At 42.8% G+C, this 21505-nt stretch overlaps 3 protein-coding genes across 3 annotated transcripts in view; 1 reads left to right on the plus strand and 2 right to left on the minus strand.

The window, feature by feature from the left end:
• LOC116579132 (zinc finger protein 11-like) overlaps window positions 1–21505 on the minus strand; it is a 1039038-nt gene that overhangs the window by 599435 nt on the left and 418098 nt on the right. The window contains 1 exon segment of the mRNA XM_032324104.1: window positions 6472–6567. Coding sequence (XP_032179995.1) covers window positions 6472–6567 — 96 coding nt within the window.
• LOC116579165 (putative protein ZNF720) overlaps window positions 1–21505 on the plus strand; it is a 794777-nt gene that overhangs the window by 517990 nt on the left and 255282 nt on the right. The gene's annotated exons all lie outside the window — the stretch shown is intronic.
• LOC116580004 (zinc finger protein 93-like) lies at window positions 7057–20547 on the minus strand. The gene is made up of 4 exons (XM_032326038.1): window positions 18362–20547; window positions 17933–18115; window positions 9021–9162; window positions 7057–7188 (listed from the first exon to the last, which is right to left on the minus strand). Exons 1-4 carry the CDS (start codon window positions 20545–20547, stop codon window positions 7057–7059), a joined length of 2643 nt encoding a protein of 880 aa, XP_032181929.1.

Consider the following 21505-nt stretch of genomic DNA (forward strand, 5'->3'; position numbering starts at 1 on the left):
GCTAAGGAGATTTGTCAGCAGCTATGACTGACTTAAGTATCCAGCCAACGCTTTGAACTAGAACATTCTCTGTTCTATGGGTAGCTTTGCAAGTTCTAAGTCACTTACCATGGCTGATCCTAGCCTCCAATACTGCCCCACTGGAAGCCTGAACAGAGACCCTAGACAACCTCAGAGCCTCTCTAACAGGCCTCGGGGGAGAAAACCAAGCCAGCAGCAAGGACCAAGCACTGAGCATAACCTCTTGCTCTGCATGAGCAGGGAGCCTCCTCAGTGAACCTGAGCAGCCTCAGAGTGCAGCCTCTGGTCCTGCCAAGCAACAGAGAATGGCCTTTGGTTCTGCCACATGTGCAGCATCACCTCTGGCCCCGGCTGATCACAGAGTTGCCAGCATAGGTTTGGAAGGCACTCAGGAGTCCACACATACCCATGGACAGATATCTAGACTTCTGTGCTCATAGAGAATAATTTTATATCCAAAATGATCGCACATGTTTTACACCAGAAGCTGCCGAGTTCCACGGGATACCTCTAGAAGGAATGCCAAACAGTTGGCTACATTCAGATGATGGTGAATAGAACCACTCAAATTTGCCTTCTTGCCATTTCACTAAAGGAGAAGGCACAGATACAAGAGTGAGCAATTCCACAGTATTCCAATGAAAATTGGCATCAGATTACTTCCATGTTTCAAATGCACACAGGCTATTATTTTTAACAAGGTGCACTATTCTCATTCAAACAGAGAGGATTCAGCATGAAACATGACTTGTGGGTGACTTTTTATCATTAAAAACAATATCCAAAATATTCACTAGTGTCTGACACGTTCCTCTGCATACAGCATACACTGTATGCCCCACAGGTTACTGATGAATTATCTACTATTAATGAGTTCAATGTTCGAGATTCCATGGATTAGGGCTAATACTACTGTCCTTTCACTGAAAGAAATGATTTAGATAAAGGAAGGTACAGGGAGCCTCTCACTATTGGTAGAGTCAGGGTTTGAATCTGGGTGCCCTACACAGGAACAGGAGGCACACAGAACATATACCGTTCTAGAAGGTGCCCGTGTTTGGGTTCTCTTCCCTCTTTGATACTCAATGGTTCACCCAGCCATCCACACACAAACAGCTTCCATGAATGGACACTTCAAAGTGAACATTCTAGCCCACACCACTAATATACAGGCTGAGTGGTTTTCTGGTTGAATCCTCGGAACTAGACACAAAAGATCAGACATCCAAGGTACAATACAGGAAAGGCCCAACACACAAGAGTCCACATTCTCTCCTGGAGAACCAAGTCGACACAACTGAGTATCTCACTACCTTACCCACAGGCTACTACCTTCCCTGAAGAACACAACTATGAATGTGTCCCCAGATATAGGTTCTCAAGGTCTAGTCCCTAGACAGCCACCTGAGACTGGGTAAGAAAGGAAAGGTGGGGGGCTGTAACCCAGAGCCACCGACATGGTAATGCAAGGCTAGGCACAGCGACCCGAGATTTACAAGTGCTCCCGGTGATTCTGACCCAGGGCAATTTGGACAACCTCTGCAGGAACTAAGTCCCAAGTCAACCCTGAGCTATTCCCACAGAATTCACTCTCAGAAACCCTCTGTGCTTGTGGTCATGTTAGTGTTGGGACACACAGACACAACATACACAACACACATATTCTTTATTCATTACTAAATCTGACTCAGAGTCTGTCTTGGCTTCCTCCACTTCCAAGTCTCTCTTCTCTTCCAAATAATACCCATCTGAGGACGGAAACAGAAATAAGAACCACCAGGATTCTGCACCCCAGTGGAGAAAAAAATGGACCAAATAACCTTTTAGAATGCTCCAGAAACCAGTTAGGAGAACACAGCACACCCACACAAGTACAAATGAAGTAGAGACATTGAAGAGACAAGGAAAGAATGGGACAGTTTCCCACAAAGCTGTTCACCCTAACTTCCATGGCAACACTATGAGAAAACTCCTTCCTCTCCTCAGTGCAGAGACAAATGAGTGACCTGAAGGTTCAATAATCTGGGTTTTCACCTGCCTGACATGGAAGACACAGAGAATGAGAGCACCTCTGGAGGCAGTGTGGTGGCTACTCAGGCAGAAGGCTAGCTTTTGCTCAAATAAGGAAGAGATGACAGAGCTGAAGGCAAAGGGAGAGGAGGGGAATCACTCGTTTTAAAGTAGTAACTCCCCTTCCTGAAACCAGGAAATTACTGTAACGCAGACTTGATAAAATGCCCAAGACATGTGTGACAGAACCCAAAACTGCATTATTAGTGTTTGCCTGAAGAAAGCAAGTTTGTCATTCTGGATCCACAGGCTATTTTCTTAAATTCCAAAATACCACTCCAAGATCACAAGGCATAAAAAGAAACAGAAAAATATGCTCCAATTAGAGGAACAAAATAAATCACCAAAACTAGCCCTAAGTTAATAAAGACTCATATATTGCCCCCCCCCCAAAAAAAAATTCACTGGGAAGAATTCAAATTACCATCATAACGATCCTCATGGAGGAAGAAGAGAACACACACAGGTGAAGAAACATAATCGGGAAAATGAAGCAAAACCAAAATATAAACCCAAAAAGACAGAAAGTATAATATCCATGAACCAGAAATTGGGAGCCGATGAGAACAATTACTGAATTGAAAAATACACTAAGGGATCAGCAACAGACTTGAAAGACAAGAATGAATCAGAACTCTTAAATACACCTGTTCTAAATTCTCTACTGAGGGGACAAAAGAAATAGGTGGAAAGGGACAGAGTCTGAGGGATTCATGGGACAAGTGGTCCAATATGCACATTAAGGGGCTGTTGTACCCAGTGTGACAAATTGACCAGGAACATGAGAGTAAGAAGATGGTGAAAAGAAATTAAGGGACAAAGAGATGGGGGCAGGAGGAGCACTGAGGAGGATGTCCAACAGTGCCAATTTTATTCCACATCTTATAATCATTTATAAGGCAGACCACAATAGGAGGAGTAATACATCAGTATCTAGTCATCAGTATCTAGTTCCTATAACAAGTCTTACATTAACTACAAACAAATCTTGTGATGCCAGGTAATCACGGCTAATGCCATTAGCTACTATTGATACAAGAAGTTACAATCAACCAGGGAGTGGGTTATGGAAGTACAGGAACAACAAGGACCAACTAAGAATTTATGACCCTGATCACATTGTTCCCTTCTGTAGAGAGAACATTTGAGAAGTCACGTAGGTGAGTGCATGACACATAGCACAGACCCTTTCTCAGTGCTACTCGACTTTATCGACCTAAGCCTTTTGTTTGGTTCTTCAGCCTTTAAAGGAGGCATAAGTCAGGGCCTGGTTTGATCCACGACCCCAACCATGCTGTGGCTTCCAACAAGGGGTCCCCATAAGGACAGGAGTGTGACCTCTGTGGACACAAGAGACAATTCAAGCTTGCTAAATTGTAATAGGATAAAGGGCAACACATGAACCCAGTGACAGATTGTAATTAACCCATCAAACACCACAGATGAAAAGAGACTTTTGAAACAGCATGGCAAATGTACTTCACCTTGTGCCAGAGCTCCTAGAAGGACATAGTGGGATTCCCAGCAGTCCCAACAAGAATGGGGCTGGTATAATGTATTCAGGTACTGAAAGATCAAAAAATACTACCAAGAATACTTTACTGGGTAGAACACTTTTCCACAGATGTAGAAATGAAGACATTCCCAAGTAAAGACCCCTCTACATTTACCAGTAGATCTGTCCTAGAAGAACCGTTAAAGGAACACTCTCAATGAAATAAAAGGATTCTACTGAGAAACCAAAACCCCACGAGAACACAGAGCTCTCCGCTGAGCATAAATATGTAGAGAATTACACAAACCTGCAGTGTTGTAATGAGATACCAATCAGTTTATTTCTGCTACAGTATTTTTTTAAGATTTCTGTATTTATTTATTTGACAGACAGAGATCACAAGTAGGCAGAGAGGCAGGATGAGAGAGAGAAAGAGAAAGAGAGAGAGAGGAGAAAGCAGGCTCCCTGCTGAGCAGAGGACCCAAGGCAGGGCTCAATCCCAGGACCTTGAAATCTGACCTGAGCCGAACACAGAGGCTTAACCCACTGAGCCACCCAGGCCCCCACAGTTTTGTTAAAAAAAAAAAAAAAAGTGTAAAAATCATCAATGTAGGTCATATGGTACACAACAAAAAGAATCTGTGACATCAGTAGCAAAGTGGGTGCAGGGGTGGGGACAGGAAGAATTCCATTTCTATGGAATTGACACTATATGAGTTTTAAATGGTTCAATTTACAGCTAAGCTGTTTTAAGGAATCTCTAAGGAAACCACAATGAAAATACTCACAGAACACACAAAAGCCAATGAGAAAGTACCAGGGCCTACCATGGGTATTAATGCCACAATTAAAGATAAAATGTATGTTTTGAATTTCATACAGAAACATGATACAGAGGTATAAAATGCTTCAGAATTACTATGAATTCTAAAAGTCTTTCTCTCATGCAGAGAGAATAAAATTCACCAACAAATACATGGTAAAATTAAGTCTATCTTTCTTTTTTGAAGTTTTTATTTATTTATTTGACACAGGGAGAGAGAGATCACAAGTAGGCAGAGAGGCAGGCAGAGAGGGGGGAAGCAGGCTCCCCGCTGAGCAGAGAGCCTGGTGCGGGGCTTGATCACAGGACCCTGAGATCATGACCCAAGCCAAGGCAGACACTCAACTTACTGAGCCACCCAGGCACTCCAAAATTAACTCTACTTTGATGACAAGTCATCAAGACATAGTACAACATTCACTGACCACTCAGCAAGGAGAGAAAAAGTAGTGGTCACATGGTAAATATGTGTGACATACAAACACAAGACAAAGACACACATAATTTACTGGCAAAAAGCATAAAGCCCATTCATTTTGAGTTATACTCATATAGTCCTGAAATATACTGAGCTGAAAATTCTCTTCCTGTAACAAATAAATTAATATTTGGGGTTAAATTCTAATACATTCTGAGGAAAGTAGAAGAAAAAGCTCATGATTAGTTTCCAATGAAGCAACACTGCATTACTGAACACAAGGATATTTCAAAATGGAGGTCTGGGGTACATGGGGGCTCAATAAGTCAAGCAGGTTCCTTCAGTTCAGGACATGAGCTCAAGGTTATGGGATCCAGCTCCACAATGAGCTCCCTGCTCAGCAGGAAGTCTGCTTTAACCTCTCCTTTTACCTTTTCCCCACTCATTCTCTCTCTCTGTGTGACTCAAAGAAATAATTTTTTTAAGATTTTATTTATTTAATAAATAAAGAGATCATAAGTAGGCAGAGGCAGGCAGAGAGAGAAGAGGAAGCAGGCTCCCTGCAGAGTAGAGAGCCGACGCGGGGCTTGATCCCAGAACCTTGGGATCATTATCTGAGCAAAAGGCAGAGGATTTAACTCACTGAGTCACCCAGGTTCCCCAAGAAATAAAATTTTTAAACAAACTATATGGAAATATTACTAACTGTCTAATTCACTTCTTATAAACACATGTCCATGTCATATCAGGACATTTGATGTAAAAAATTCAGAGATATATCTCATGTAGAACTAATGAAAAAGTGAAAACACACATGATGAAGTCACAAGAAGTTCACACAAGAGAGAATCAAATGATGATGCAATTTTTAAAAAAACAAAGTAATAAATGAGACTTTATTAAAGTCTACAAGTTCAAGTTCTAAATGTGCTAGTTCCCCAGTAGCATTTGTTATGTAGGAATTCTAGGAAACAAATAGAGATATTACATTACTTCACCACTGAGGAATGGAACTCATAGAGTAGAAATTTCTATATGTAAAAAAAGAAAGAAAGAAAAAGAAAAAGGAAAAGGACTTTTGAAGGGAAATAAAGCATTACATTTTCTCATTTTAGGGCAGTGCTTTGTTATCTGAAGTTACTGAAACTCAATTTTGTAAGACTAAGATTAAACCCTCCATAATATTAGAAAGCAAAAGCTAGAAAACATTAAAAATCTGTCTCCAGTGTTCCAGGAATTTCCCCACCAAACCCCAGTGTGCATACAACTACACTGATCTACTTGTCCCATGATGAAAACCAGAATTGTAGCGTACAGGTCCTCAGAAATAGGATGACTTCCCCAGGGCCCTCACAGCAATGGAGGAGGATTATGGAGGCCCTCCCACTCCAAGGAGAGTCTACTGGCCCTCCCTGTGGATGCAACAGACCATCACTGAAGCTGAAGGAGAATCCCTAGAGAACGCAAGAACTTGATAATATTGGAGAGCAGACGTTCCTCTGGGAAAGAGAGAGACATAAAACTGGGCAAGTCTCCAACTGACATTCCTTCAAAGAGAACTAATCAAACCACTGGTTAAGGTCTACCTTCCTCCCTCAGACTTGGATCTCCCCTCTGTCATCTGCCTCAATCATTCCCACATACCTGGATGGAAGCCTCCAGTCTCCTTTCTCTTCACATCCCAGAGCTGCTTCTCTTGCTCCAAAAACATGATCAGGACTGGCTTTGACAGAAGGAGACCTGTTTATGAGAAAAAAGAAAAATGACTATTGCTGTCAATTCTAACTTTCCATCAGGCTTCGGTTCAGCAAAGAGGGGACACTGTAGAATTCTAGAAAATGGTTTCCCAAAAGCTATGGCCCAACAGTCCCTTTAGAACATATTGGAGGCATTTACAATGTTCACATCCTGACCTCCACTTCCAAGTAGTAGACATGGTAATAAGAAGAGGAAATTTCAGTTTAAGATGTGAGAAGCACCATTCTATGCCAGTAAGTGTTTAGAATTGCCACTCAACTACATCAGGGTTGATGTTACCTTGAGGAGGGAGAAGCCAAGGCTGAAAAGGAAGCATTATGAATATTTTTCTCTCCATCTACAAGCCCCTACTTATTTCCTTTTCTGCCTGGATCTGAATTCACCTCATTCAAAGTGAAATCTCCCAAGAGACAGTCTTCACAAGAAGAACAAAACCCTCAGTGAGGGTTGGGAAATCTGGAAAGAGTCTTCCTAACCCAAGAAGAGGAGGTGTCCATAGTTCTCCAGCTTCATATCCCTGTACAGTTCCTGCTGAGAGTGGGCCAGGCATCCCCACTCCTCCTCAGAGAATTCTATGGCCACATCCCTGAAGGACAGCTGTCCCTGTAATAAAAAAACACAGTCACCAAGTGGCCATTGACACAGTTCACGATGGTCCCTAAGATGAAACAGAAAGTGTCACCACCTAGAACCAAATTGGACCTTTCCTTCTCTCTGACATGGGTGTGGAGTTAAAGAAAAACCTATGTGGCAAGGAGCTGCCTGGTTGAGAACTTTCACTCCCAGAATTCAACTCTATCAACTACACAGAGATGACAACCTTCCTTGTCCAGTGCAAAGTATTGGGATGTGGGAGAGGAGCCAATGGTCAAGAAATTCCTGACAAGTTTCTGATGTGAAATACTGGGCTTCTGGAGTGAATAATGAAGGAATTGTTGAGATACCTGTGGTACCAACACTGTGGTCCTAACGCAAGGGGAGAGGAATGGGAGCAGTGACTGGTTCAATGCTTTCAGGTGGGGAGGGGGTGAGGGATAGCAGGAGGCTCTAAGGAATTTGGAAGCCAGTTTCCAGGACCCTCAGGGCCTCCCAGCTGGAGTTTTGAAAAGGCCACTCACTATTTAGCAACACTTTAGTCAGGAGACCCTCCAGATATCTATCAGTGGGCCACAAGCCTGAAGGATGATGGCCAAGCTACATTTGGGAAATAGAGTTCAAGAAGTTTCCAAAGCAATTTTCATATGTTAAAGAGGAATTACAAGGTCCTGGAGGTCTGGCTAGTGTCAAGTTAAGGCTGCTTTTTGCATCCAACAAAATATTAACCTTGAGAGAGTTGTGGGTTCCCTGAGGAATGTCCTACTCTGCCTTTCTCAGGTATTTATCAACAGACTGGAGGGGTGCATGGGTGGCTCAGTAGGTTAAGCCTCTGCCTTCAGCTCAGACATGATCCCTGGGATCTGGGATCAGGAGATGCACATTAGACTCTCTGCTCATCAGGGAGCCTGCTTCCCCTCTCTGTCTGCTGCTCTGCCTAATTGTGATCTCTCTGTCAAATAAATAAATAAATAAATAAATATTTTTAAAAAAAAAGAACCAGACTTGAAGTTGATGGAAATTTAATTTTATCCACACATCTTTTGACTTTGTTCTCCTCATCAGAAAGCCTAAGCAAGGGGTCCCTGGATAGTTCAGTTGTTTAAGGGTCTGCCTTCAGCTCAGGTCATGATCCCAGACTCCTGGAATGGAGCTCTGAGTTGGGCTCCTCACTTAATGGGGAATCTGCTTCTCCCTCTTCCCCTTTCCTCAGTCATGTGCTCTCTCTCTCAACTGAGAAAATGTTTAATCCAAAAAAAAAAAAAAAAAAGAGAGAGAGAGAGAGACAGACAGAGACAGAGAGAAACCTACAAGTAAGAGAAACTGAGATGAATGAAGTTTATACCTGAAATGGGATAGTTCCTGCATATTCCTCAGTATCCTAGGTTCCTTACAAATGACAGGAGAGAAAATAGGAACATTATAGGGGAGGATCTGGCAGACAGCACCAAGCCAATAAAAGAAGTTTACATCAGCTCAATGGAAACAAACTGCTTTCAGTACCTAATGCACATCAAAGGACACAACACTGCTGGTGCTTTTCTGTAGACTGGAAACAGGAAGTCAGAATATAAACCTAATTTTGAAAATACACTGGATATACATACTCAATTCAATCACTATAGGATCTGTAGAGGCTGCTTTTAGGTAAGCAGGCTTGAGCAAAGGAGTGGAGGGAGGGCCCCACTTGGCTGAGTCCAGACAGGCCCAGCGGGGGACCCACCTTAACATTCCCAAGGCTGTAATGAACCAATGGGCTTCTGAAATCAAGTATGATGACCAAAACTGGGAAAGTTCCACATGTTCCCCATAACTCCCCTTTAAGAAACACCCCTACTCACTGTTCCTTGCAGACAAGCTCTCTTGTGCCCTTCTGCCTGCTGGTCTTTTAGGTATTCAATTAACTTCTCCAGCCTTTGTCCTGCCTCGGGGGAATTCTGACAGTGCTGCGGGATGGGCTTCCAGACAATCATGGACCCTCGTCTTGGGGCCCCAGGCAACTGACAGAGACACTACACTGAGACAGCACAGTGTCCCTGTGCTAGAAATAGCCAGTTTAGTCTTTTTTAAATTTTAAATCCTGAAGATTTATGTAATTTTTTTTTTCTTTTTAAGATTTTATTTATTTATTTGACAGACAGAGATCACAAGTAGGCAGAGAGGCAGCAGAGAGAGAGGAGGAAGCAGGCTCCATGCCAAGCAGAGAGCCCGATGTGGGTCTTGATCCCAGGACCCCGAGATCATGATCTGAGCCCAAGGCAGAGGCTCAACCCACTGAGCCACCCAGGCACCCCTATATAACCTTCTTTTTAAAGATTTTATTTATTGGAATGCCTGGGTGGCTCAGTAAGTTGGGCATCAGCCTTTGGCTCAAGAATGTCTCTCACACTGGTGGGGGGTTTCCTTGCTCAGCAGGGAGCCTTCTCCCTCTGCCCACTGTTCACCCTACTTGTGCTCTCACTCTTTTCTTACAAATAAATACAATTGTTTAAAAAGATTGTATGTCTTTCAAAGAGAGTGAGAAAGAGAGCACAAACAGGTAGAGGAGCAGCAGGAGAGGAGGGTGCTGGCCGATTTTGGAGCTTGCTGTGGGGCTGGATCCCAGGGCCTCAAGTTCAGGACCTGAGCTGGAGGCAGAAAGCAGACTCTTAGCCAACAGAACCACCCTGGTCCCCAAGATTTATTTATACTTTAGAAAAGATGGAGACCGGCAGAAGAGGGAGAAAGAGAATGTCAAGTAGACTCCCCTTTGGGCACAGAGCCAGAAGTGAGGATACCAGCCCAGGACCCTGAGATCCCAACCTGAACTACGACCAACAGTCCAAGCTTAGTCGACTGATATTTTCAGGTACCCTCCTCTAGTGGACTTTCACATGCTAAAGGTGGAGAGATGCACACACTCATATTTTAGAATGAGAACTTTCCAAATTTTTCTGGACTCATGCCCACCACGTTCATATCTACATTTCCTTTCTCCCTGGCTGCACACAGCTGATTGAAAATCCAGATGAGCCCAAATGAGAAATGATTTCCCTCTCTGATATCCCAGGACCAGACCTCATTAGCCACAGGAATCCCAAACTTGACACCTTCCCCTCCGGATCTGCCACCAATGGAATATTGTCACTCCTCATGGGACTTTAATTCAAAGTGACAACAGCTGATGCCCTATCAAAGCCAGGTTGGGGACAGGACAAAACGCTCTGGGACATAGAGAAGCATTCTAAAGAACTAACCGTGAGTATCACTTCTGAAAAACAGGTCAACACAGAAGCCAGAAGCACCCAGACTCAAGGCATCCCCATCTGCAGCTTCTAAACGCGAGGGTCTGCGGAGAAACAGAGGAAATGGCTCTGCGGGGACACCAGGCTCACCGGAGAACCAGCCATTTCTGCCTTCACCTCCACCTCTAGATTCCGTCCTCACGAGGGATCTGTGGGAAATCACAGCTGCATCAGGAGAAAACGCCCTGAAATCCAGCACAAGAGCTCCTTCTCCTCACACCGCTGGCCCGCGGGCAGGACTTGGAGATGCAGAAAAGGCCCAACTTCCCAGTCCTTTGTGTCAGGAGCAGCCCAGAAACTGTGAGCTCCCATGAGGACACCCATCCCTGCATTTTCCTCACCTGCTTTGTGGGGAGGGAGGGGTCCCTTCCCTCCGCCACTCACAATTTCAGCGTCAGCATCGGAACTGCGGGCTGCAGGGACCCGACTCTCCCAGACTGACGGAGCAGAGACCCTGTCACCTCTCCAGGACCAAAGCAGCAAATCCACTCTCAGAAACCCACCGAAAGCCCTCAGACTCCCCCCTGGCCTCCCTGAGAATCTCCTGGAGCCCTTAATTAACACAACAGTGTAGACAGAATCTGAGGGGGAGCCCAGTAGAGAAGATCCTTTCTGAAACTCCACAGGTGACCCTGCTGGGAAGGAACTGGGGAGGTGACCAGGTCAAGCAGGGGAACCAAGGCTGGGGCTGGGAGCAGAGTTTGAGCCCAGCCTTCTCCAACATCAGAGTTTTGGGAGACTGACACCCTCTCCCTCTTTCTGCTACACAAAGGGAAATACCTGACAGACTGAAATTTCCTGTATAAATGCAAATGTCTCTTTCAAAGTAACACAGGATTTCAGAGCTTTTCCTTTATCTGCCTTTGATTCAAAATACTCAGCCAAAAATAATGCTCAGGCCAAGAAGACATATTTTTGGGTAACAAAGAGCCCTTCAGTAGGTTTTTCTGTTCATAAGGACCTGCCACACAGTTGTCCACAGTCCGTCTACTTGTTACCCTCCCATCAGTGATATACGAGAATTCTAATTCTCAGCATTCTCAGGAAAATTGGATGTTATCCTTTTTCTTTACTTTAGCCATTCCAGAAAACACTGAGTGGTTTCTCACTGTAAAGTATGCAGTTTTCTTACAACCTTTGTCTTGCTGACTGAATGAAAACCACTTGGAAATCATCAGGTTGAACAAAGAAAAAAGAAATTAATGCTTCAGTGAGACTCCATTTCCAAATAAGTAACCTTTCTCTTCTCCACAAACCTCTTCTCCTCACTTCTCAGCCCTTTGTTTCAGGAACCTGGTTCCACCCCAACAACATGATTAACAGCACTGGCAACACAGATAAAATTCTTCTGGAATTCGGACATAATCCAGTATTTTCCTACAAACCACAGCCCCTTCCTCTGCAGGTTTCATGCCCTGACCTGCTGAGGCCTCCTTGGCTGGCAAAGCAATGAAGCTCCCGCTGCCCTTGATCCCGAGTTCTGTCTGCATGTTCTGTTCCGGGTCTGAAGCATGGAGGTCAGTTCACACAACAGAATGAATGTGAGGAGAGGAATATTTGTTTTCCCTGCGCTGTTCTCAATGACATCAGACAGTTTCACTAGAAAAAACAAGTTCTTAAGTATGGGCATGAGAAAGACATGAGGCTCAAAGAGAAGGTGAGACTTCTGTGTCACTGTGACTTGAGGAGGAGGAAGTGGGACTTAGAATTTCCAAGGAGGGGATTGTATTCAGAGAAAGAAAAGACTAAATATTTATGAAACAATGTTTGTCCCTCCAGGTGGACCACTTTTTTTTTTAATTCACTTTTTCACTTTTCAAAGATTGTTTATGCACCACACCCAGTGCTCCATGCAATACGTGCCCTCCTTAATACCCAACTTCAGGCTCACCCAACTTCCCACCCACCCCCTCCAAAACCCTCAGTTTGTCTCTCATGCTTCATCTCTCCTTCTGATGCCCCCCGACTAACTTCTCTGCATCATGCAATGTCCTCCATGTTATTCCTTATGCTCCACAAATAAGTGAAATCGTATGATAATTGACTCTCTCTGCTTGACTTAGTTCACTCAGCATAATCTCCTCCAGTCCTGACCATGTTGATACAAAAGTTGGGTGTTCGTCCTTTCTGATGGAGGCATAATACACCATTGTATATATGGACCATTGTAGATATGGACCATATATACACCACCGTATACACACACACACACACACACACACACACACACACACACACGTGTGTGTGTGTGTATATATATATATATATATATGTATATGTATATATGGACCACATCCTCTTTGTCCATTCATGAGTTGAAGGTCATCTTGGCTTGTTGCTCACTTTGGTGACTGTAGCCATGGCTGCTATGAACATTGGGGTACAGATGGCCCTTCTTTTCCCTATGTCTGTATCTTTGGGGTAAAGACCCAGGAGTGCAATTGCAAGGTCATAGGAAAGCTCTATTTCTAATTTCTCAAGAAATCTCCACACTGTTTTCCTACGTGGCTGCACCAACTTGCATTACCACAAACAGTGTAAGAGGGTTCCCCTTTCTCCACATCCTCTGAAACACTTGGTGTTTCCTTTCTTGTTAATTTTGGCCATTCTAACTGGTGTAAGGTGGTATCCCAATGTGGTTTTGATTTGAATCTCCCTGATGGTTAATGATGATGAACATTTTTCATGTGTCTGTTCTAGGTAAGTCTTTTTTTTTTTTTAAGATTTTGTTTAATTATATGACAGAGAGAGAGAAATCACAAGTATGCAGAGCAGTAGGCACAAGAGGCAGAGGTGGGGGTGGGGGGGAGCAGGCTCCCTGATGAGCAGAGAGCCCCATGCTGGGCTTAACCTCAGGACCCTGGGATCATGACCTGAGTCAAAGGCAAAGGCTTTAACCCACTGAGCCACCCAGGTGCCCCTAGGCAACTCTATCAGTATCAACTGCTGTGGTGTCCGTGAGACTCAGAGGGTTGGGCTTCTGCCTTTGACTCATGATCTCAGGGTCCTGGGATGGATCCTCATGTCAGGCTCTCTGCTCAACAGGGAACAAGCTTTCCCTTCTCACTCTGCCTACTAGAGAACTCCCTCTCTCTGTCAAATAAATAAATAAAATCTCTAAGAAATATATTTTATTTGAGATAATGAGAGAGGCACTTGTGGTGCTGGGTGGTGATGGGCAGAGGAGAGACAAAAACCAACTCACCACTGAGCAGGGAGCCTGATGCAGGGCTCATGACCTGAGCCTAAGGCAGATCCTTAATGACTGAGCCACCCAGACACCCCTAGTACTACATTCATGATGGCACTGAAGAAGGGAGGAAGGTTTGGCACAGCAGGGAAATAGCTTTCCTGAAGGATCTCCCAACCACACTGGATCTGACCTTGACTGGGGTTACCTACCTGGGAAACGAGGGAGCAACCACAGCACATGCCCAGCTGATCCAGCCCTTCCACTGTCCAGGTGGCTTCTTCATCTCAAACATATATTCTACCAGGTGACATCTTAAAGCTGCCCACATTACTGCATCATCAAACACCCTCCTCCATAACTTGTCATGGATCTAGGCAGGAAGTACAGTTATCACTGACATCCAGCAGCATTAGTCCTCAGGAAGACGCAGGAGGTCCATCAAATCATCAGGATAAGGCAGAACTTACCCACTCTTGAGAAAACCACATTAGCCATCTCTTGTCCCCATGACAAGTATTCATCAACTGACACAAGCAAGAGCTGCCTGTGCCTCTGCAGTGACTAAAGGGAGCCACCTCTGGGTCCCTACCCACATGGGAAAAATTTACTCATATTTCCCTTTTATAAGTCTTGTCCTTCTCTCAAAGGATGGTGCCTTCCTCAAATTTCACTTAGACTGAATTCCCACATCCCTGTTCTAAACGCCTTAATACCCATTGGCTTTCCATCTGTCTAATCTCAATTAAGCATCTTCTGAAGACATGCTTTCCACAACACAAGCAAAAGAGAACAGTTGTGGTTCTGACGGAGCTAGAAAGAAAAGTGAGGGTTAACACAACTAGAGATCTGTAGATAGGTATGTCATAAAACAAGTAGTAGTTATTTTTTTACATCTAGGAAGTCACGTGGGAAACTCAGCACAGTTGTCCTCCCTTACATGCTAATTCCTTCTCTTAAATATTTTTTTGTCTCTTCCTGGGCTACCACATCACTCCAATTGGGAAATATTTCTCTTTCTTATGGGCTATCTATGACATACATAGCATGGTCATATGCGCATGTGTACCTCACAGACACATGAAAACAACCCTCAATGCAGGATGTGGGGCACCTGCTTTCATTTGGGGCCAAGGGACAGTACTATAGAGTCCCAAGTCTATGTCCAGAATATGTCATTCTGACTAAAACAGACTTAGGGAAGCTCTGGTGGAGGGAGAGTCTTCTCTATGGAACATGGGAAGGAAGTCATTGGAAGAAAGGAGTGATGGTGGCTCACTAGGACAGAGTACAGATGTCATATGAGACGTTCCACTAATTTGTCACCCCATAGCATGCTGACTCGGGAATGCACTAGTGAGAAGGGCTCCTGTCAGTACAAGGCCCTGACAACACTACTGGCTACACAAAATCAATGCCAAATAGCAGTATCATGGACTACATAAGCTAAAACACCAATAATACCTCTATGTCACAAAGCTTGGTAATACACATAATACACAGTAATATCATCCTATTCACAAAGAGGAGAAAATCATAGCATAGACTGGGAAAAATAATCACATATCCCTTAAACCTTCAGAGCACTGGGAAAATGGTGTCCTAGGTATATTGTTTTACTCGAGTACCAAACAGGTGATTGATTTGATCAGCTCCTACAACCCGCAATGAAATAGATGAACGCTAGACGTAGAATAGCACATCATTCAGGACATACCCATATTCACAGGTTAAACACCAGTGTTCTATTGAAGCACATAGGTGGCTAAGTGGGTTAAAGCCTCTGCCTTTGGCTCTGGTCATGATCCCAGGATCTTTGGGATCCAGCCCCACATTGAGCTCTCTGCTCCACCAGAGCCTGCTTCCTCCTCTCATTCTGCCTGGCTCTCTGCCTACTTGTGATCTCTTTCTGTCAACAAAATAATTAAAATCTTTTAAAGAAAAAAGTTTTATTAATGAAAATACATTAATTTCATACATACACTGAGTAATACATATCAAATCCACTCTATTGTCTCCATTTGAAATACAGAACACACATGTGCAAAAGTATTCAAGTGTTGTCATAAGGATGTGGGAGTACTTATTTCCAAAATTTCAGGATTGAGGTGCATTGCTCAAAAATGTGTATGTGCAGTGGTAGGGCATTGTATGGAATAGTTAGCTACCCTCCTGCAGTCATCTGTCAGGATTTCCTCATTTAACCACATCAAGTCATACTCTCTAATGATTGCACTTAGGAAGATATATTCAGAGTCCACTGCATGGCTACCTCTTTTTTCTTAAAGAACAATAAGGAAAATGTCCTATTTCTAATATTGAGGAAGTTCTTTAGTGTCAATACATGCAGAAGTGTGTGCTCCGAACACCTATCCCATGGAATCTTACATCAGTGTTATAACCGTAAGCACCATCTCCACTGAGATGTACTTCATATGTTGTATATCATACAGTCCTCTTCCATGGAAAATTAGGTACAAATGAGTCCCACTTAATGGAGCAGGACATCTAATATCTTTGATGTAGCAACAATCAGCCCCATATTCTTACACACCCATGAGGAACAGAGAAATTTTCGAGAGTGATTTCAGAGGAAATACATTAATATTGTTAGTCACAAATCTCAAATAGGGTTAATGTAAACATTTAAAAAGACTGAAATCCTTATATATATGAAAAAGTCCATCCCCTAAATCTGTTCAACAGACTACTATATACATTTTCTAAGTGTTCAAGTCTGATTTCTCCTTATAATCACTATTTTCATGCAGGGTAATGTCTGAGTAGGGTGAATAATGTATTCCATTGGCTTGATTTCTGTAACATTCTTTGGCATCTGATGTTCAATAGTTTTCTAAACATTGCTAACTTTCGATTGACTTTCCTTAATGCACTCTCTGGTGTGTGCTCCAATGTATACTAAAATGAAGGCCTCTCCACATTCACGATGCTCCAAGGGTATGAGTCTAGTATGCATTATGACATATGGAGTAAGAACTGAATTCCAGTTACAGGCTTGACCATGTTATTTACATCTCACACTTTCACTCCTGTATGAAAACAATGATGTGAAGAAAACTGGGAGTCCCACTGAGAGGTCAGACACATTCTTAGTATTTGTACACTAACTCTCCTATTTAAAATCTCTCATATGGAGTGAGGAGGGAGCAGTCCTTAGGCACTGTCTCACATTCATTACATCCATAATCTTTTCTGCAGGATGAATTCTGTGATGTGCATTAAGAGTTGTGTACCTACTAGAGGTTTGGCCACATTATTCATCTGGTGTCTTTCCAGTATGAATTCTCTGTTTAGAAGGCATGCATGCTGGACAAAGGCCTTGCTACACTGGTTTTATTTGTGAGGTTATTATCTAATATGAATTCTCTCGTAGGCATGAATCCATGACCGGTCTTTAATCAACTTTGCTCACATTCTCTTTTTCTTTTGTTTTTTAAGATTTTATTTATGTATTTGACAGAGAGATGGAGAGAGAACACAAGTAGAGAGGAGGATCAGTCACAGGGAGAGGGAGAAGCACGCTGGCCACTGAGCCGGGAGCCCGATGCAGAGCTCAACCCCGGGACCCTGGGATCATGAGCTGAGCTGAAGGCAGCCCCATAACCACCTGAGCCACCCAGGTGCCCCTGTTCTTACATTCTATACACTGGAAAACCTTCTATCTAGTATGAATATTATGATGTTTAGTGAGGACTGAGTGCATGTAAAGGCCTAACAATATTCTTTTTTTTTTTTTAATTTTAAGGATTTTTTTTTTAATTTATTTATTTGAGAGAGAATGAGTGAGAGAGAGCATGAGAGAGAAGGTCAGAGGGAGAAGCAGACTCCCCAAGGAGCTGGGAGCCGGATGTGGTACTCGATCCAGGAAGTCTGGGATCATGACCTGTGCTGAAGAAGTCACTCAACCAACTGAACCACCCAGGAGCCTCGCCTAACAACATTCTTGACTTTGGTAAGGTTTCTCTCCAGTATAAATCCTGTGATGTCGAGTAAGTGTTGAGCTGTTTTTAAAGGCTTTGCCACACACTCGACATTGGTAAGTTTTCTCTCCAATATGAATTCTGTAATGTTGAGTAAGGCCTGAGTTGTGGTTAAAGGCCTTGCCACAGTCTTGATATTGGTAAGATGTCTTCCCATTATGAATTCTTTGAAGCTGACTAAGCCTTGAGCACCAGTTAGAGGCCTTGCCACATTTTTGGAATTTATAGGGTTACGCTCTAGTATGAGTTCTGTTATGTTGACTGAGGTGTGAGTTCACCTTAAAGGCCTTGCCACATCCCTGACACTGGTAAGGTTTCTCTCCAGTATAAATTCTGTGATGTTGCCACATTCTTGACATTGGTAAGGTTTCTCTCCATTATGAATTTTGTGATGTTTAGTAAGTTGTGAAGGGATGGCATAGGCCTTACCACATTTTTGACATTTGTAAGGTTTCTCTCCAGTATGAGTTCTGTGACGTTGAATAAGGATGACCTCCAGTTAAAGCTCCTGCCACTTTAACTGGTAAGGTTTCTCTCCATTATGACTTCTGTAATGTTCAATAAGAGTAGTGCTGTCCTTAAAGGGCTTGTCACATTCTTCACATTGGTAAGATTTTTCTCCACAATGAACTCTCTTATGCTTAGCAAGACCTGACCTCCAGTTAAAGGCATTGCCACATTAGTGACATTGGTAAGGTTTCTCTGCACTATGAGTTTTCTGATGCCGAGAAAGATTTGAACTCCTGGTAAAGGCATTGCCACATTCCTGACATTGGTAAGGTTTCTGTCCAGTATGAATTTTCTGATGCTGAGAAAGATCTGACCTCCTGGTAAAGGCCTTGCCACATTCCTGACATTGGTAAGGCTTCTGTCCAGTATGAATTTTGTGATGCTGAGAAAGATATGAGCTCCTGGTAAAGGCCTTGCCACATTCCTGACATTGGTAAGGTTTCTGTCCAGTATGAATGTTGTGATGTTGTATAAGGTTTGAGTTGTGGATAAAGGCCTTGCCACATTCTTGACATTGGTAAGGTTTCTCTCCGTTATGAATTTTTTGATGTCTAGTAAGTAGTGAACAGACGGCATAGGCCTTACCACATTCATGACATTTGTAAGGTTTTTCTCCAGTATGAATTCTGTGATGTCGAATAAGGTCTGAGCTCCGGTTAAAGCTCTTGTCACATTTGTGACATTGGTAAGGTCTCTCTCCAGTATGACTTCTGTGATGTTGAATAAGGGATGACCTCCAGTTAAAGCTTTTGCCACATTTTTGACATTGGTAAGGTTTCTCTCCAGTATGACTTCTGTAATGTTCAATAAGAGTTGGGCTGTCCTTAAAGGACTTGCCACATTTTTCACATTGGTAAGATTTTTCTCCACAATGAACTCTCTTATGGTTAGCAAGACCTGACTTCCAGTTAAAGGCATTACCACATTCCTGACATTGGTAAGGTTTCTCTTCACTATGAATTTTCTGATGCCTAGAAAGACTTGCCCTCCTGGTAAAGGCATTGCCACATTCCTGACATTGGTAAGGTTTCTGTCCAGTATGAATTTTGTGATGCTGAGAAAGATCTGACCTCCTGGTAAAGGCCTTGCCACATTCCTGACACTGGAAAGTTTTCTGTCCAGTATGAATTTTGTGATGCTGAGAAAGATCTGACCTCCTGGTAAAGGCCTTGCCACATTCCTGACATTGGTAAGGTTTCTGTCCTGTATGAATTCTGTGATGTTGTATAAGGTTTGAGTTGCGGATAAAGGCCTTGCCACATTCTTGACATTGGTAAGGTTTCTCTCCAGTATGAATTCTGTGATGTCGAGTAAGGGTTGAGCTGTGGTTAAACCTCTTGCCACATTGTTGACACTGGTAAGGTTTATCTCCACTATGAATTCGCTGATGTTGAATAAGTTTTGAGCATGATGTAAAGGCTTTGGCACATTCATTACAGTTGTAATTTTTCCCTTCAATATGAATTTGGTGCTGTCTATTAAGACTTGAGTGATTGTTAAAAGTCTTGCCACATTCTTGACATCTGCAGGGTTTCTCTCCAGAATAGATCTGTGAATGTCCATTTAAAGATGAACAGTCCTTAACGCTTTGACCACCTTCTTCGCATTTGTATATTTTTTCTCCAGTATGCATTCGCTGATGTTGAGATAGTGTTGAGTGGCAGTCAAAGGATTTAACACATTCCTTAAAGATGTAAGTTTTCTCTCCCTGAGGAATTATCTCATTGATGTTTAGGCTTGATGACTGACTAAACATGGTCCCTGGTTTATTAGATGTGAATGGGCTTTTTCCCTCATGAATTTTCTGATGATCAGCAACACTGGAGGACTGGTTATGAGCTTTCCCACATTCATTATTTTTATGAAGACTGTCTCCCAAACGGTGACCATTATGTATACTGAAGTTAGAGCATGGTTTAAAGCCTTCCCCACATTTATCACATTCATAATGGTTCTCTGCAAACCTAGCAATGACACATCTATGAACACAGGAGCCCTGTTTCAGTATTTTCTCAGATTCAGTGCATTGAGTAATTCTGTCTCCAGTGAAAAGCCTCTGGTCATACTGTAGGGTCAACTCCTCAGTGAAGTCCCTCTCATATGCATCCCACTGAGGACTCTGTTCAATTCTAAATCTCTGATTTAAAGTCAGACCAATCCTATTTTCCAAATGGCTCAAATCATTACTCTCAGCATGGACTAGGTTACTTTCCAGATGTTCCAAGTGGTCTGTTGACAAATCGCTATGGTTGACTATCTGATTGGAGGTTGTGCTGACAGAAGCACACTGCTCTGTAGAAACAGTTGACTTAAAAAGCGAGGTTTTCTGCACTGGTTTATATCCTTCACCATTTAGGGCAGTGACATTCTCATTAAGGGCCATTTCCTTGGTTTGGTTGTATCGTCCAGGATTTCTTTGAGGCACTTCCCTCTCCCCATCATTGTCCCAGTCTGTGCATAAGTATAAAATCTCAACAGCACTATCTTTGTATCTGTGCGTTGACCCATTCTGGAAAGAACGTTCTATGCTACACTCGAGCAGGAAACTCTGGGTCTCATGTGAAGATACAGCTGAAAGATACCAAATAAAAGTAAAACTATTGCACTTACTCCATTCTGAAGAATATACTGAAGACTTCTAATAGAGAAGCATCAAGTCACTCAGACAAAGTCAGAAATATGGCTGACAAGGAGTCATCAGGACCACATTGCCTCATAAAAACGTAACATGGTACACAACATATTGACCATATATCCTAATAGATAATTCTGTGATATGGTCTCAGTGTAGCAGAAATCTCTTTCCTGTATCTCTAACAATCACAAAAAGGATATGAGCTCAAACTTAGCAGATGAATGGAGGATATGGAAACAGAAAACTGAACTGAATCAAACAAGAGTACAGTAAAAAAGGAATGTATCAAGAACAGGAAGAGTTGTTTGGCAGAAAAGATCAACAACACTGACAGCCCATGAATTAAATAAAGAATAACAGAAAAAAGACTGACTATAATGACAAGTAAAGAAGTGAAAGCTGACAAAGTATAACTGACTGTAGGAATAAAATTGTAAGAGGCAACAATATTTGAGGGGGGAATCACAAGATTTTGGGTGGGAGCTACAGAGAGAGGGAATCACATGCAGGCATCACACTGAATACACAGTGACTTGAGCCTGTATCCCAGGACCCTGAGATCAAGATCTGAGCAGAAATCAAGAGTCAGTACTTCCCCATGTGAGGCACCAAGCACCCAATTATTTTTTAACTCTTATCTCTGTGGTAACGTTCTCACTGTTGTTTTTTTACTCCTCGAGTATCCTTATGATTGCAATCTTAAATT

The sequence above is a fragment of the Mustela erminea genome, chromosome 19 (assembly GCF_009829155.1).
Source record: "Mustela erminea isolate mMusErm1 chromosome 19, mMusErm1.Pri, whole genome shotgun sequence".
NCBI lineage: Eukaryota > Metazoa > Chordata > Mammalia > Carnivora > Mustelidae > Mustela > Mustela erminea.

Bases quoted from the DNA above. Each gene is read 5' to 3' on its own strand.
- LOC116580004 (XM_032326038.1), bottom strand. From the start codon at position 20,547: ATGGCCCTTAATGAGAATGTCACTGCCCTAAATGGTGAAGGATATAAA. The intron at 18,116-18,361 runs TGCAGAGAAACC...CAGAACTCATAC, and splicing joins CGGCATCAGAAAACTCATAG to TGGAGAGAAACCTTACAAAT. The intron at 9,163-17,932 runs GTGAACTCACAC...TGGGGCCCCAAG, and splicing joins GATGTGGCAAGGCCTTTAAG to ACGAGGGTCCATGATTGTCT.